The sequence below is a fragment of the Lygodium microphyllum genome, chromosome 24 (genome assembly GCF_053477565.2).
Source record: "Lygodium microphyllum isolate KBCC chromosome 24, Lygodium_microphyllum_v1.1.10, whole genome shotgun sequence".
Taxonomy (NCBI): domain Eukaryota; kingdom Viridiplantae; phylum Streptophyta; class Polypodiopsida; order Schizaeales; family Lygodiaceae; genus Lygodium; species Lygodium microphyllum.
Window position 1 is genome coordinate 60,949,906 of NC_141158.1, and position 16,961 is coordinate 60,966,866.

General features: G+C 37.9%; 1 protein-coding gene across 1 annotated transcript; it reads left to right on the forward strand.

The window, feature by feature from the left end:
• Positions 1–1,834: 1,834 nt before the first annotated feature.
• On the forward strand, positions 1,835–2,157 carry LOC148015148 (uncharacterized). Its single transcript, XM_087665180.1, has 2 exons — positions 1,835–1,939; positions 2,032–2,157. The coding sequence occupies exons 1-2, from the start codon at positions 1,835–1,837 to the stop codon at positions 2,122–2,124; spliced, it is 198 nt and encodes a 65-aa protein (XP_087521306.1). The 3' UTR covers positions 2,125–2,157.
• Positions 2,158–16,961: the final 14,804 nt, after the last annotated feature.

A 16,961-nucleotide genomic window follows, 5' to 3' on the forward strand; every position in this document is an offset into this window, starting at 1 on the left:
TTGGCATGGAATGGGGATGCCAAATACAACAAAGCTGCTACTTTAAAACACCTGTACCTCAACATTGTTGGTACTGGGCTGTCATGTACAAGAAATGGTTATACTAACTAATGATATTTGATCACTTGAGTATCAATAGGAGTGATACGCATACCATCATATGATGATATCTATCGGCCACCCATGTTGAAATTTAGAGAAGAGGGTAGACAAACATTTATTACTTTGCAACATATTGGAGATTTATGGGATAAAACAATCAAGACACACATGTTGCTTAATTAGTTTTTAGTTCTATGCTCCTTTAAAATTATTTTCATTTTTCTTTTGGTCTTCATCAGATGAGATAAACACAACCTCAAATTATGTGATAGCATCATTGATGCACAAAACAATGGTGCTATCATGCCCAAGAACAAGACCGTTTGGTGGAGACTAGATCATACTCTTCTATTGACTATCAGCATGAAGGATCAAAACCAGAGATGACCTATAATGACTTCAGCAATACATGCTTCTTCAGCAATACATCTATAATATTTTTACTTGACAAATGTCACAGAGCATATCAGGCTCTAATACCATGAAGAAACTGTAAGCAAGAAGGGAATAGAGACGGAGCAAATAGAGATGGAGCTAGATGCGCTCATCCTCTTCCATTATTCTCCAACAATTCTTCTATCTTCACAGTCTCACACACTACTAATACGATGACTAGGTTATACAACCAAACCATAGTTAACTAATACAAGTTAGTTTACTTCCAAGATTTTTAAGATTTTCTCACCTTTTGAGGCCTTCGGATAAGGTTTAGGAGGTCTCTTTCTCTGCATCTAGTCAGCAAGAGGGTGAAGGTAGGCTTGGAGAATTTATTGTTCATCGAATAGTCACTTCACTTGCGCTCTTCTTAGTGCTTCCTGAAGTTACCTAATTATTGGCTGCCCAAAAGACCTTACAGACAAACCCTCCCTCCGGAGTTTCTCTAGAGATACCGACCTTACAGACAAACCCTCCCTCGAGAGTTTCAGACCTCTTGGCAAGAAGCATCAGGCGAAGACTTGTAAGCTTCTTCGATGCACTCTAGAACCACTGGTGATTGGAATAGCAATCTTCATGTATATGATCTATAGTCCGTTTAGATTGTAAACTTCAAGGTAAACAATGGTTGATCAAATGTGTTTATTTTTTCAGTAAGCATCATAGTTAGACTTAAAGGTGCTACGAAGACACTACTTAAAAACATTATTTGACAGGTGGTTGGTGATATTGTACTGGAACTTGTGGTAATACTTGGCATGAAGCCCATGATGCAGGGATTCTTACTCTGAGCTTTGGAGTTGTGGCCCTCATGGGTGCTAACATTAATGCCATTCAAATTCCCCTTTTGGAATTTGGTGGTAGAGACTGTTTTGTACATATATATGATGTTTGCAGCTATTGTGACTTGTACATTCATAGTCTATCATTCCTTTGTTAACATGGTGGTCATTTAATTCACTTTCAAAGTTCATGTTTTGGAGGTAGATATATTTTCTGTCTTATGCTATTGAAGAGTTTGTCTTATAGAGTACTTCTTTGAGCACGCTTGATTTTTGAATTTAGGAACTTTGATGTCATCGAGACATGAGATGATCATTCAGCCTCAATCAGCGCAGCCAAATTTGCTTGTGGTGGTTTCAATTTGCTGAGCCCTAGTGCGGACAAGTATGGCTTCCTCCTAAAGTCATGGTCTTTACTTTGAATTTTTAGATTCTCAAGTCTATTTTGTTTTGGCTCAACTGTAAAACCACTTACCTGTAGATCAGTGGTGTTTTGTAACATAGAGGCAACAACAATGGGCATCAAGAGTACACATTATTATCAAGAAATGGCTTCTCGTGGCATAGTTTATGATATGGATATTGATCCATACAACAAGATAGCAGTAACTGTTGGACAGGTTGGAAGTTCTTTTCATGGAAGGTTACCATAAGTTTTATATTGAAACATGATTGGCTAATATGTTAAGTTATTTGTCTTGTATGGTTTCAGGATAAGAAGCTGAATATGCTCAATCTTGCTAGTGGGAAGTCTGTAAGATGCTTCAAACCAGAAGGAGAAGTTGGTGAGCCCATAAAAGTATGAACAATGAATTCCTTGTTTTCACCTGCTCAATTTACTGTCAGATGGTGTAAAGAACAGGGCAAAAAAGGTATGTGTGTTTTAATGTTTTACAAATGGTGCATAAGATCAAATTGATGTTGTTTTTACAAGGATTTCTACTCTCTTCAAATAAGAAAGCTCAATATAATAAGGATTGAACCTTGTTCTTCTTAAGGTTGACCACTTGAAGATAATTGGCAAAGCCACATCTCTTTATATCCCACTTTTTCTGTCTGTAGATTTGCTACTTTTGATCTTTAAGACATTGGGTTTGTGTACAATATTTGTCATCATAGTTTCCGATGTCTTTTGCCCCTTTCTGTGGTAGGTTCGCATTGATCCTAGTGGGTCATAAGTAGTTTGATCACATTCTTATAAGAGCATGCACATGTATGACATATCAGATGGAAGCATTTTATCCCTGGGGCAAGGTCATGCTGAAGTAATAACAGGGATAGCTTTCACGCCTGATTGCAAGCTGCTAATATTGATAAGTTTAAGGTGGCCTTTAGAGTTGTATATATGCTGACCTTGGCTTCTTTACTATAACTTTTTCACTTGGTGATGCTAATTTATGGTTTTCAAAGAGTTCAATGGAGAGAGTTGCATATTTGTTTGGAGGCTTCCTAATCTTCTGACTAAGATGATGTGGAAGTGCTGTAGTTCTGACTCAAAAGGGCAACTAAACAGGCCAAGGTTGCAGAGACCATTCTAGAAAATGATGAGGGTGAATTAGAAGATTTAAGTTTTTGTTCTTTTGAATCAATATGGGAGGCCAAAGTTTGTAGTGCAACATGTTTTTGAAATATTGACATCAACATATACGTATATGAATAAATATGGAAACTCCAGCTGAATTTTTATGATGCCTTTGGTGCCCAAGAAAACATCTTGCTTCAGCTAGATTTCCATATGATGGTTTAGTTTGCCTCTGGGATTTCAAGTCTGCAGCATTGATAGCCAAAGTCAGAGCAACAACTATATCCATGCCAAAAAGTGGGATTCATGTTGCTTCAGATGGAAGTTTTTTTGTTACAGCAGGTGCTAATCACTTGAAACATTGGACTATCAGGTCAAATGCAGGACATCAATGATCTGGAATAGGCTCATGTCTTGTCCTAGATGGGGGAAATGTTCATCTTGGTAGTCTGTGTGAAAATTCTTTTGCAGTAGTAACATCTTGAGAAGATTCACGAGATGGAGATGTCCAACCGGTTTATGCCTTGACCTACACAGGCATGCCCAAGTAGGCTTTAACCAACTTTTTCTATTTGGCACTTTTCTCAATTCTGCTACTAATTTAGTATAATTAGTGAATTGAGGATTGTGGTTGACACATATGATGTTCAACAGGAATAGTATGCCTTTTACATTGTGAACTTGCATTGAAAAATTGGGTTAATCTTAAGGTATCCTCTGATATGCAAGCAAGGATCTCTCTGTGGTTGCCTATCTGCAAACATAAACAACAGTTTCAGCTACTTGTTGCAGGTTCGACAAGGCCATGGTTTAGCCATTTCAAATTTGCACATTTCTTTTGCATGCAGTGATGGTATTGTGCAGATTTTCATGCTTGAGTCTCTTGCATTTACTGCAACTTTTCCTTGACCAGCGCCATTTGGATTCCATGACTTGACAGATGCACACACATGCTCCTGAGTCCTACCTTGCCACACATAATGTAAATGGGATCTCATATCCTGATGCTGTTGCTTGTCAATTTGCAACATCGCACAAGCTTGGTAAGTTTTATTTTGAGATAGCATTAGTGAGTCCTTACATTGAGAAGAAACTTAAAGCTGTTAGGTCTATAGTGCTTCATTTTTTATAATACATTAGTCAGGTTTCTCTTCAATCACTATTTTTACATCAAATATTTTGGTTCTTCCAGTTGTTGTATATGTTGATTATAGTTTCTTTGTTTGGGATATTGAGAACTTTTCAAAGGTCAGGACCTCTATTCCAGTATTGTTCAGGCCTATGCTTCTTAGAAGTTGTTGAGTTCTCTATTGAGTGGAAGATTAATGGTATCTGTAGCCTCTTTAACACTGTCTCTTTTGTGACCTTGGGAGGGTTTGTAGTGCTATTAAAGAACTTGTAAGTAACAACTTAAAAATGCTTGGGATATCAGAGGACATATTTGAATGCATTGCATGTATCCTCTTTGTCATAGGTTAGATCTGCATGATACATAGCATGTATCACTTCTCTATTGCTGAAGTATTTTTGAAAAAGGCCATGGTAGTTATGCATCATAGTTCAAAAGAATCATACTCTATCCTCTGATATGGTCATGTGGGGAATCTCCCCTAGCACACTCTACCCCCCTCCCTTGTTGCTTATAAGCACATATCCCACTCGTGTTGATGAGTCACCTCCTTCCTTGAAGGAAACAGGGAGTGGAAAGGAATCACCTCATATTTAGACCTAGTCCCACCCTCCCGATTGATCAATGCCAAGTTTGGATTAGTTTTGGGTTGCATGAAAGTGTATCTTCCATGTTGGGTTGTTTTTCACCCATTTTGGGTTGTTTGGGGGCAAATCTGAAGGATAACTTAGTTGTGAGTAAGGGATAGGTGCTGAAGCTCTAGGATAGCAGGGCAACTTGATGTTGAGCAGATTCTAGGGCTGCAAATGACAGGATGCCCTAAAAACGAGGTTATTGACAAGTGTTGGTGCAGAAATTAGGGTTTCAGACAATAGAACCCTAATAACCAGCAAATGGCCTTATTTTTTATCTTTGAAATAATAGAGATTGCTGTTACAACACTTTCTTGGTAGCATATTGAATTTCTCTCTCTCCTCTACTATGTTCTGCCTCATCTTAGCAAATCTGAAGATATTCAACATTGTTTTGGTGAAATCAGGCCTTATAACTGCTGTAAGTAGGGTTTTTCTGTTGTCTCAAGAAGTGCACCATTGAATATTGGCCATTCTCAATTTTGCTCACCTGTTTGAAGGTGGACAACTCTTATATGCTCTTGGAGGTTTGGCAACAATGATGGGTCACGGGCTTCTTTTGCTTGGCTGGCAAGCATTGGAGAAATATAATCTTCAAGTTGCACTTAGTGTATAGTGGCTCATGGTGCAAAAACAAGTTATAATAAAAGATATAGTCATTGGAAGATTAAGCCTAGATAATGTTAATGTAGTAGAATAGGGACAATTTGGATTTCACATTATAGTTTGCTACTTAATTGGCAAAAATTCTATTATTCACTTTTACTTTATTAAAATCACTTTTTAAATAAATTATTTTTCTATTATTATTTATATAAAAAATATTAAAATGACATTCTATGAGATTTGATTATGTCATTATATGCCTCCTATATGCTAAGTTTATATGATAAAGTTACTACATAAATGTGATATGTTATAATTTATTATATGGTAACTTTTTCGATGAAGTTACTATATAGATAATGTCTATTTCTAAAGTTACTATATAGTAATTTTTTAATAAAGTTACTATATAGATAGTTATGATAATAAACTTCCTATATAGTAAGTTAACCAAAAAAAGCTTTCTATATGGTAAGTTAACTAGAAAAATGTTTCTATATTGGAAACTATGTTTCTAGATTGGCAATCTAGTAAAGTTTGATTTTTCCTATATTAGACTCTTTCTAGTTATGTGGAAATCTAACTAGCAAATTCTCTTTTTTTTCCTATATAGTAAGTGGTTTAGAGTTTCTTGTGTATATCCAATGCCATCTCATTACAATAAAGCTGAAGTGACATCACATGAAATAAATGTATCCTAATATGAGGCTAAGGTCTATTCAAATAAAAATGGTTCGAAGACTAAAGATCGCACACACACACACACACACACACACACACACACACACACACACACACACACACCCACCCACCCACACACACACGCACGCATACATGCACACACACACACATGCACGCACGCATGCACGCACACACACGCATCAGAATCTCCATCTTGAAATGGTCCAAGGTTGCTCTCCTAATGTGTCAAGGGGTGAGTCTCATGTGTCTCCCAATGATGGCTCGTATCTGAATGTGGTATGGGCCTCTCAGTCTTTGTCTACTAGCTCCTTAGGGTCATTATGATCTAGAAGTACAATGGCATGGTCTAATTTGACTCCTAGTGTGATGTATACATAGTCTAGATAGATAAGGTTGGACCTATTGAGCTAATGGTGCTTGTGGCATCTGATTTGTGAAAGAACTCTATCACTACCCTTTGCCTTAGTCCGTATGGGTGGGCTGGTCTCCTATATCATAACAATGTTGTACGACACCTCTAGAGCTCCAAGAGATAAAGCCCTAAGCATATATAGTCCTCGTACTCCATGACTCACTGAAGAGGATCAAAGCCTTCATAGAAGAGATAGTGATATCTCCCTCTTCTAACATAGTTAACTATGCATCTATGTATGTAATGTTCCTTTGTCTTGGGCTCTCAATCCTCGCAAAGCTGACATATTCTATCCTTTGCTATAATATCTATCCATCTACTTGTCTCCGGCCTTAGCTTGTGGGAGGAGGTGTGCATTGTCCAATAGCTCACATACCATGGGAGAGGTGTGTGCCCATGTGCTATTGTTAGACAGTGAGTCCATCCTCAAACAAATGTAGAGTGTGATCTTGTAAATGCTCCATCCTCGATCCTAGAGGGAGAGGTGGCTAGATCCAAGTTCTCCCTATTTCCACTCTCAAAATGTCAGCTCTAATGACTGAATTTAGCTCAGGTTGAGTAAGGGGGAATTTAGGGCAATCCAAACTATAGTCAAATGTGGGGAGCCGATTGATGTCTAGCCCATGTAGGCTCATCCATGTTGTCATTTGTGAGAGTAACAACAATCTTTCTCCCCTTCCTCTATTAAATTTTTGGAAGATGCCAATGCCAATCTAGAGTATTTATGATGTGGGAGGTTTCATATCCTATGTAGGAATGTCAATGCTTTAAAGAGTGCATCTATAACCATGGGCATTGCCCCTAGCTCCACTCTCATGATAGGGTGTGGTGTAGAGGCCTTACTCCTAATCATATTTGATATCATCATTGTCAGTGGCCTCTCTATGCGATCCCAACCACCATAGTGTTCTCTCTTTGGGCTAGTGTCTATGAGTGGGATTAGTTATCTATGCTATAAGTAGCAACCCCATATTTCAGCTCTATATAGGAGGTAGGAGTAACTAAGGTGTCAAACAACCATAACTTGGTGTGGGGTTCTTGAAATTGTACATGAGTACACTCTCTCTTGAGGCCCCCAATTGGTGCATAACCTCTTGCTAATCGAGCTTTAGCTACCCTCTCAGTGAAAATATTGGGCTAGAAAAGGTGACTCCCAAGTATACATCCTCCCTTACATGCTCCACTACATCCCCTCCAAATCTGAATTGATACATAGATCAAGTCACCCATGTTGTTGATGTATTGAGTACCATCCCTTTTGGTTTTTCCAAGATTCACTATTGTGAGGCCACTATCCCTACAAAAAGTGTGAAATGCATCCAAATGGTGTTGCAAGCCCTCAGGTGAATTGAATATAAGGATAAAATCATTAGCATAAAGTAGTATTAGTACCAATACTCTAGCTAAGTTAGCTCTAGTTCTTCCTCCCCTATCAATTTATTTAGAAATTTCGTCTATGCATAATCCAAATAATGTGTGTGTGTGTGTGTGTGTGTGTGGGGAGAGAGAGAGAGAGAGAGAGAGAGAGAGAGAGAGAGAGAGAGAGAGAGAGAGAGAGAGAGAGAGAGAGAGAGAGAGAGAGAGAGAGAGAGAGAGAGAGAGAGAGAGAGAGAGAGAGAGATGAGGATTGTTGTGCTCATAGTGGGATAACTTCTTTTTATCAATGCTATCTATAATTACACATGTCTTCCTCAGAGAATGTCACCCATTTTTGCAAGCAAGGCTTTGTTTTGTTGTCTACCTTTGATTCTTGATATGTAAAAACATGGTGGTGGCTAAAGCTTGAATAAATAATGTGAAGGAGGTAATTAGAGGACCAATTGGGGATAGAGCATGCTATGGGAGAGGATATAGAGAGACAGATATGGAAGGAAGGAGAAAGAAAGGGCTAGGAGATATTGAATAATGAAAGGGAAGTCTAGGAAATGGAGGTGATAGTTTTGGGACATAGAGTTTTGGGTCAATTTCTAGTGAGAGACAAGGAGTTGCATGAAAGAGAGGAGAAGATAGCATCAAAGAGCAAAGATTGTCTTGACATTTGAGAAGGAGCTGCAAATTCTCATTGGTGTGTGAAGATGCTTAAATGTGGACATGCCACCGCATGCATACAAACTGGACAAGTAGTGTAAATGCCATTCATTTGACTTTTCAATGGTTACCCACTACAGAGGGAGTTGTGTTAATGGATGAGAGTGGTAACTTGCATGTTCACCATGTGTTTTGGTTACTTAGTTTTGAAATCTATTCTTGTTGTGGGAAGTGCGGTCCTACTAATAGGATTTTCCATCTTGATACAGTATTTGGAATCCTGAATGGAATTTTTAAGTATTTAATGGCATTTTTGCCACTTAGCATGGGGGAGGAACCTTAGAAAATAGAAAAAACAAGAGAGGTGTTCAAAAAAATGAAAAAACATAGCACGAGGAAAAAACCTACAATAATAAGTGATTAAACCTTGCGTGATTTTAGAGTTTGATGGTGATGTGCTGAAGAATGGAGTCATGAAATGAAGTCTACTAGTGCTATAGTCTCTCTGTTCTTTGACTATAATAGCGAGGTTTTGCTTTTAGCTTCTCTTTCCCTTTCTCTTATCGTAGGAAGCGTAGTGAGTGCAAGAGTATGTTGAAATGTATGCATTTTCATATTGAATACATATCTAGAATAAAAGAAGTGGTTTGCTACCTGCAATCTTGTATATTTTGCACTGATACCTACACTATCGAGAAACAATAGCTCCTGCAATAGGTCTACTCTTGAAAATAAAGAGACAAGAAAATCTAAATATTTGATCTATTATAAGGATAGGTTGACTTTTGATGGAAAGAAAGTGATGTAGGGAAACTTGTTTTTCCTTTTGCAGTGCTGATTTGAGAACCTTTATTAATAGAGATTCTTGGCTTTTGTCCTATGGTGTTGTCTTGGGAGTCAATAGGGGCCAACCACCCAATTCACCTACCAATGTTGTGGTAGAGTAAGATCTTACAAATAACTAGCTAGTAATATTAACCTTATGCTAATGTTGCCATTCTTATAGCAATTAATGGAAGATTTTACATAATAAAAGGAGGAGCAAGAGGGACTTAAACAATCATTCTAGAAATCTCTAGAAGCAACAAAAGAAAAAACTAAGGACTAATCATCTTGTGGCCCAAGGGCGAGGTGAATGCAACCTAAGGTTGAGGTAAAGGGTTTTTAAAACACACTTGAATGCAGTCCAAGGTTGACGTGAAACTATACTTAGCCATTGTCAACTAAATTTATTGCCCTTAAAGATTGTTGAGAAATAAGACATAGACTAAGTTCAAATCCTATGTGTAGAGAGAAAATAAAGGACAATATCTATGTAGTGTGACTCAAAAGTTAATAGGAAACATGAGATAACTATCCTCTTTTATATCTCTTTCATGTAGAAAAAAAGTGAGCAAAGAGTAGTGAAGAATAATAGTGAAGAAGATATCCTTCATAGAGAGATGGTATGCCATTATGATCACTTTGAGAGAGACTACTTTCATAAGCAAAACAATATGTCTAGAGATCGTAGAAGAACTTAGCATGGCCACTACATAGGTGGCTATGGAGACATGGGTTATGGATCTAGAGGTGGCGCATCTTCTAGAGGATTTTTTTTTTTTGTATGGAGCATGTATTGGGTACAATGCCAAACTCATCTAGAGAAGATGATTGGTTTCTTGACTCAAGTTCTACAAATCACATGACTTATCCTAAGGAGTGATTTGACACAATGGATGAAATGCATAGTAATGATTATGCAACCATGGTTGATGAGACTATGTATAGGATTACACATATTAATAATGTGCCATTGGTAATTGAAGAGGGTGTTGAAAATAAATTGGTGGTCTATTTTACGTGCCTACCATTATGAAGAACCTTGTTGACCAAGGGTGATAGGTGTGGTTTAATAAGTAAAAATGCTTCACTGAAGAGTTTGGTAGTGGAAGACCTAGCAGATTGATTGAAGTGTTGGGGTTTAAAGGCTGCCTATTCTTAGCCACTTCTATTTATCTTGTACTTAGTGCGTGCACACCTATATGCTATAGGTGGTGGTCGCACATCACTATCACTTTATCCTTTACTATGACAATAGAATAAGGGAAGGCAGGTCACACATTGTGACTGTTGGAGTTCCCACATACAGTCTTGCTCTATCTTCTTGCTCCAAACCTTCATAGATATTGCTTCTTGCTTCTGCTTGTACTCTCATTCTTACTCAATCTTTTGACCTTTCTACTAATATCAGAGCGGGAATTTAGTGGAGCTTCATCCATTTTTCTTCAGCTTGAGAAAGAGAGCTTCAACTGCTCTTCATTTGATTAAGATATGCAACAACTTCCCTTCCTTTCCAGCTTGTTTCCTAGCATTGGGAGCACCTCCTCTCGGTGAGTGACCTTGGAGGGTCAAGAGTTGTAGGAGAAGATCCATGAATAGCCCCCACATATTTTGGTGCAAATTTAGGGGATGTTTCATGTATCGTCTACCTCAACCATTGGTTCTTGCTACTCCTCTACTCATTGTGTCTAGCACTTGGGGGTTCTTTTGGCACTTTGCACTCTATCTTGGGTATTATTTTAGGTAGAGGTGATTAGCCGTTGACTTACTATTGTGAACAGACCTAATGTTCACAGCTTGGAATTACAAAACCATATTGGGGAATATGGGAATTTCCCATAAGTTTGTGACACGTGGTCAAATCTTCGGATTTGTCATAACTTGAACACTATAACTCCAAATCGAGTGCTCTATAGCTCAATAGATTCCATTTTTCAAGAGCTTTTAATGATAGGTCATATCATACTGTTTTGAAAAACTTGTGGCCATGTTATCTAGGAGCCACCTTTTTAGTATTCAAAAAATGGGAATTGGGAGATTCCCAAACTCACTAATATTGTGTTCAATAGGAAACTTATGAAGATTAATACTTCTTTGATGCTTATGCATTGAAGATTCAATCCTATGATGATGTATTAATGCTTAGGAAGGCTTTATAGATTGGTTAGAGATTAGTTTGCTCAACCATTAGAAGATTTATTGATGTAATACCCTATGGGCAGCAAGCATACAACTTAAATGCCTATGCATTTGATACATTTGATACCTACGTGCTACCCAATTCTACATGGACACATGGATGATTGCCACTAATATACATGCATGATTATACTCTTATTGAGCTTTGAGCTTTGATTTTGAGCTTGTTTACATACCTACTTGTAGTGGCTCCATGGCTGTTGAGAGTGGAAAAAGACTGAAATTTTGACTTATTTTTGTTGTTTTTGAGGTCTGAATGATTAATTTTTGATGGATTTAGAGTGATGTATGGTTGTTAGTGGAAGTATTTGAGAGTGTTTTGGATGATATTGATTATTTTTTGGAAGTTCATGATGATTCTCAGTGGAGATATGAAGCTCTATGATGTTCTGTTAAGGTTCTGATTGGTTATCTATACCTTCTGTATAGCTTCTGTTTTGTTCTGATTTTCTTCTGTATGAAGCATGGATTGATGATTGATGAAGATTGAGACCTTTTGGAAGCTTATTGAATAGTTTTTGATAGTTTAGAATGTTTTGAGTATGAGTTATGAGGTTCTGATGACCTTCTGTAACCCTCTGTAGACCTTCTGTAGAGCCTCTGTCTCTGTACTGTAACCGTACTATAGCTGCTTTGGTACTATACTATACTGTTCTATAGACCTTCTGTAAGTGTTCTGCAGAAAGTGTGTGTGACTTTGGGAAAGTTTTCTAACTTTTGGAAAGGATGAATCTAAGTTCAAAAGAGCTAAAACAAGTGGAAGAAGCAGCTGCTGAAGACTGAAGAGAAGACTGAGTGACAGTGACATTAGTGAGCTATGAAGAGACACTGTAGTGGCTCTGGTGACTCTTCATATTATACATACCTCTTGGGAGGTGCATCCATGACCTAAGAAGGATTATTGAGAGTTATTATGAGAGTATTGTAGTGAGGATATGATGTACTATTGATATAGAGAGAAAGAGAGAGAGCCAGAGATAGCCAATTCTATCAAAACAGTGTAACTATATATGAGAGATTGAGAGAGAAAACTATGAAGACATTGAAGATGAATACTATGTGATTGATTTCCATTCAAAGATGGTGTATTCTTCTATATTCTTTGTTATATTGATGGATTCTATGAATATGTTGAAGATTATGGTTGATTCTATCAAATCCGTGGGAGATATCTACTATGATGTTGCGTGAAGATTTGATGTTCCCTTTGTTTTGGTCATCAAAAGAATGAAATAAAAGCCTGTTGATGTTACAAGGTAGATTTTCTTGCAGTAGAATTCCCTTTTCCTTGGTGTTCCTCTTGGGGCTCCATGTTTTTGGTGTGCAGCCGGGGAAACTTGCCATCAACAAGCACCAGAAGAGGCTGAAAATGAAGGAAATGGCATTGCCAAGAAGAGAAAAATTCAATGGATGTTTGCACTGAAGAGTTGGAAATTCTCATTTTATCAAAGCCACTTTCCACAAGAAGTTCATCCCACAATGGCGGAAACATATCACCATCATGATGCATGCTCTATGTGGTGGACTGTTTCCTCTTCCTATTGAAGCAACATCAGAAACTTGCAGCAGAAACTTGCATCTTGGTGGAAAATTGTTTGGGAACAAACTGAAGAGCAGAAAGAGAGAGAATGACTACCCATGAAAGATTTGGCATTCATTGAGAAGTTTCCAGACATCATCAAGTGGGAGATTGTGAAGAAGCTTCAGGAGTCATGGTCTGTGGAGGTTCACGAAAACAAGAAAGAAAAGAGTTGGAATTTGTTCGTGGATGCTCAACAACAAGATACATGGGATGCTTGGTGCACTGACAATCTTCTGTTTTTCCAATTAGCAACCCACTGGAAGTTGGTAGACATATTGTTTTTCACAACATACACTGTTGAAACCCTCCGAAGTTGGCATTATTATAATGACACAACAACAATCCTAAGAAGAATGAGTTTTGATACTTTTAGAATGGAATATCTCCCCCTCTATAGTGGTTTGAAAGCCCAATTCAGAGATGTTGAAAAGAAGGAAGTAGAGGAGATGTTGGCCAGATAATCCTCCAAAGACTGAAGCTGCCTCTGATACAATCCTGTTGAGTACAGACCAACTGGTTGGAGCCAACCCCCCGATGAATGACACAATAAAGAGGCAAGCGTTAGAACGAGTCCAGAGGTATGTGAGAAGAGAGAAGGAAAAAATCAAAGCTAAGAACGAGCTTGTAGAGCAGAAGCCTCCTTTGATGCCCTAAAAGCACTCTTTATAGAAGTCCCCATGGCGACTCAAGGTCCCCTTCCTAGTCAGATTCGTCCTGAAAATATTGATGAGACAGGCCATCAAATGTAGTTCCATTGCCAGTTTTTAAGGGAGAGTACAATGAAGACCCTGATCTTCATGTAGCAAAATTTATGGTAGCATGTGTGGCTAACAATGCCAGAACCCCTAAGCATTGGTTAGCCATATTCCCCGCCACTTTCAAGGGCGCGGTGTTTCAGTGGTATGAGAGACAAGCAACAGGAACTTTTGGCACTTGGGATGATGGCCTTCCTCACTAAATTCAGGTGTGAAGGTTTTGAAGAGCGAATGCGAGAGGAGTTCATGAACTTAAGTCAGTCCTCTGGAGAAAGAGTAGAAGCTTATGTCTCGCGAATGGAATCCATCCTGAAGTGAAGAGCACCCTGCCACGGCACCATGAGAACCACAAACCGGTCAAGAGAGGCTTATGCCATGAAAACCTGCAAGAAAACTCTCATTCTCACCAAGAATCCATGCTCTCCAAACATACAAGAAAGAGGCACACAAGAAATTGGACAATTCTTCCATCCTCACCCTCTTCCTCTTCCTCTCTCTCCATTAAAAATGAGCATGAAGCACAAGAGAGAAAAGAAAGAACAAGAAAGATGGGAGTTGTGCCAAAATGAGAGAGAAAGAAATGAAGCATGAGAAGAGAAGATAAAGGAAGAGAGAGGGTGTCACCACCTCAACCTCCCACCTCCTCAAATCACCCGACAAACCTCTTCATTTTCTTTTCTTGATATTATAAAATTCAAATTTTCATACATGGACTAAGGTCTAGAGACCCTTCAATTTTAGCATGAGACAAAAGGGTTTGACCTTTCCTTTTCCTAGCAATATTTTATAGTGTGTCTGTTTTGGACTACACATTTTACATTGCTTCATATTTGAAATTTTGACAAAGGGGTACATTTGCAATTAGTCATTTTACAAAAATTTGTTTCCATGTGAGCACATTTTGGTGCCTATTTTCGCATTGATTTGGGGCTCATCAATGGCTAATTGGTTTCTACATTTGACTTAGAGACATATTGTATGTATATGATACCGGATGTATACTTTATGCACATGGGTTTTCCAAATGCTACAAGATTTATGCATTGAGCTTACTTTGACATTTTGGGTTTGCTTTAGTGGAAGTAATTTGGCATTTTCTTGTAGAGCTTGGTTCATTAGAGATAGTGGGAGTCTTTTATTTATGTACATACTTAGTTGGTTTATGTATGCATCATTGTCCTTGTAGACATTTCCTACTACGGTGTGATGTACTTTTGCTAGGGATATGTGATACTTATTCCTATAATTAGTAGATTTTTAGTGGTGGATACATGCATGTTAAGCACTTTGGTATGCATCTTTATACCAGACACCTTTGGATGTTTGACAATATTTGATACTTCGTGGTCTATGCTCTTTCTTGACACTACTAGTTGCATTGTACATCTTGGTTGCTACTCAGATTTCCGTGGCAATGGGAGCTTGTCATTTTGGACTTTTTTCTATACTTGCATACTCCTTTACTGCAATTTTATGGACAACAGTACTAAAACTCAGTTTTGAGTCATTTTGTTGAGAGCAAACACTTGGTTTGAGCACTTTAGTGCATTCATTTTGTGGACATGCATACAATATATTGCACCCCCCTTTTGCATTCAATTTTGGACTAGTTTTGGGGATGATTTACTATTATTACAACAACCCATTCCCTCTTTCCTTTGTAGTTATCATGGTATCTTCTTCAAGTGCTTCTAGGGATAGTGCCATTTTCAGCATAGACAAGTTGGATGGCAATAACTTTAACTATTTGATGACCTAGATATGGCAAGTTTTGGTTCAAAAGAAGCAAATTGGACCATTCAAGACTAAAGGGATAGAGATCGAAGGGTATGATATCGAGGCTTGGGATAATCTTGATGAGTTGTGCAAGTTCACTATCATCTTGTCTTTGTCAAAACATATTTATTTTAATGGCCAAGAGTGGTGCACTTGGGAGTTATGGGAGAAAATATCTAATCTTTATGATAAAAGTAAAGCCCTACTTTGCAATTGTATTGGCTTAAGAATGTCATGGATCTTCGTATGAAGGAGGGCACTATTATGTCTTCTCATTTGAATGAGTTTGATTCCATTGACAACCAATTTACTTCACACAAGGAATTACCTTTGAGGAGAATGTTAGAGCGATAAAATGCATGGATAGGCGAGATAAAGGCAAGGGAAAAGTGTAGGATAGTACTAAGACTTTGGATGATCGTAGCATCACAAAGTCTACTCTGAGGATTGAGGAGATAAATGCATAGCAGTACAGCTTTGATGAATATATTTTGGTTGCTTCTTCACGTGATCTCCAATTGACTAATACTTAATCTTCTTTCTCCTAGTGTTAGCTGCTTGATTTGGGAGGAAAAAATTTAGCGATATTTTTCAAATTAATCAAATTTTTGGTGAGATTTTGTACAACAGTCTATCTCTATGTCATCGGTGTGTGGTAGATCAATTATCTAGTTGCCATCATACATTCTAGGAATCTCTATCTGGTGTCATCCTTTCCTTCATTGCTTGTATCTTTCCTTAAGAATAGTACTAGTCTTGCTCTCAGGCATCATATCAATAGCACTCACTATGATGACACAATCCTCCTTTGATTATTCAACTAACTCACAAATGTTTGTTCTTTATTGCATCTTGCCTAAGTGAATCACATCACAATAGTGCCCATACTTGACGAGGTGGAACTTTTAAAACAAAGGGTAATCATCAGTGCTTGTGGTAGAGGCATTGTATCCAGTGTGAATATCATTGTCTATCATGTCCTTTCCTTAACTAGAGTTGTCATCTTTAGCACTCAAAATGCCTCATGTACAACCTCATATTTAGTGAGACAAAAGTGAGAAGTTGAGCATGTTACACTTCTTTCCCTCGACATTTTTCTCCCTCATCAAGTTGGAATGTAAACCTATGTCAAATATAGCATTAAGCTTGGTGAACCTTGTTGATGGTAAAGGCCTTACAAGAACAATTGCATGGTAATAAGCTTTCCTTCCTGCAACGCCACTTGTTGCTCCTAGTTCTCTACATTCACAAATGTGTGTAGAGCTATAGACATTTTCTAGATGGGAAAAGTGTGTAATAAATAAATCCTAAGTAGCAATAGTGGAATGAGAGGATAATAATGGTAGTTGAAAAACAATAGAATGGACATAAGAAATGAAAACACATTACAAAAGCTTTGGTTGCAAGAGATAATGACAATAAATAAGGATAGAGGTAGGAATAGGACAATCAAATGCTCTTCTAGATTTGGGGGTGG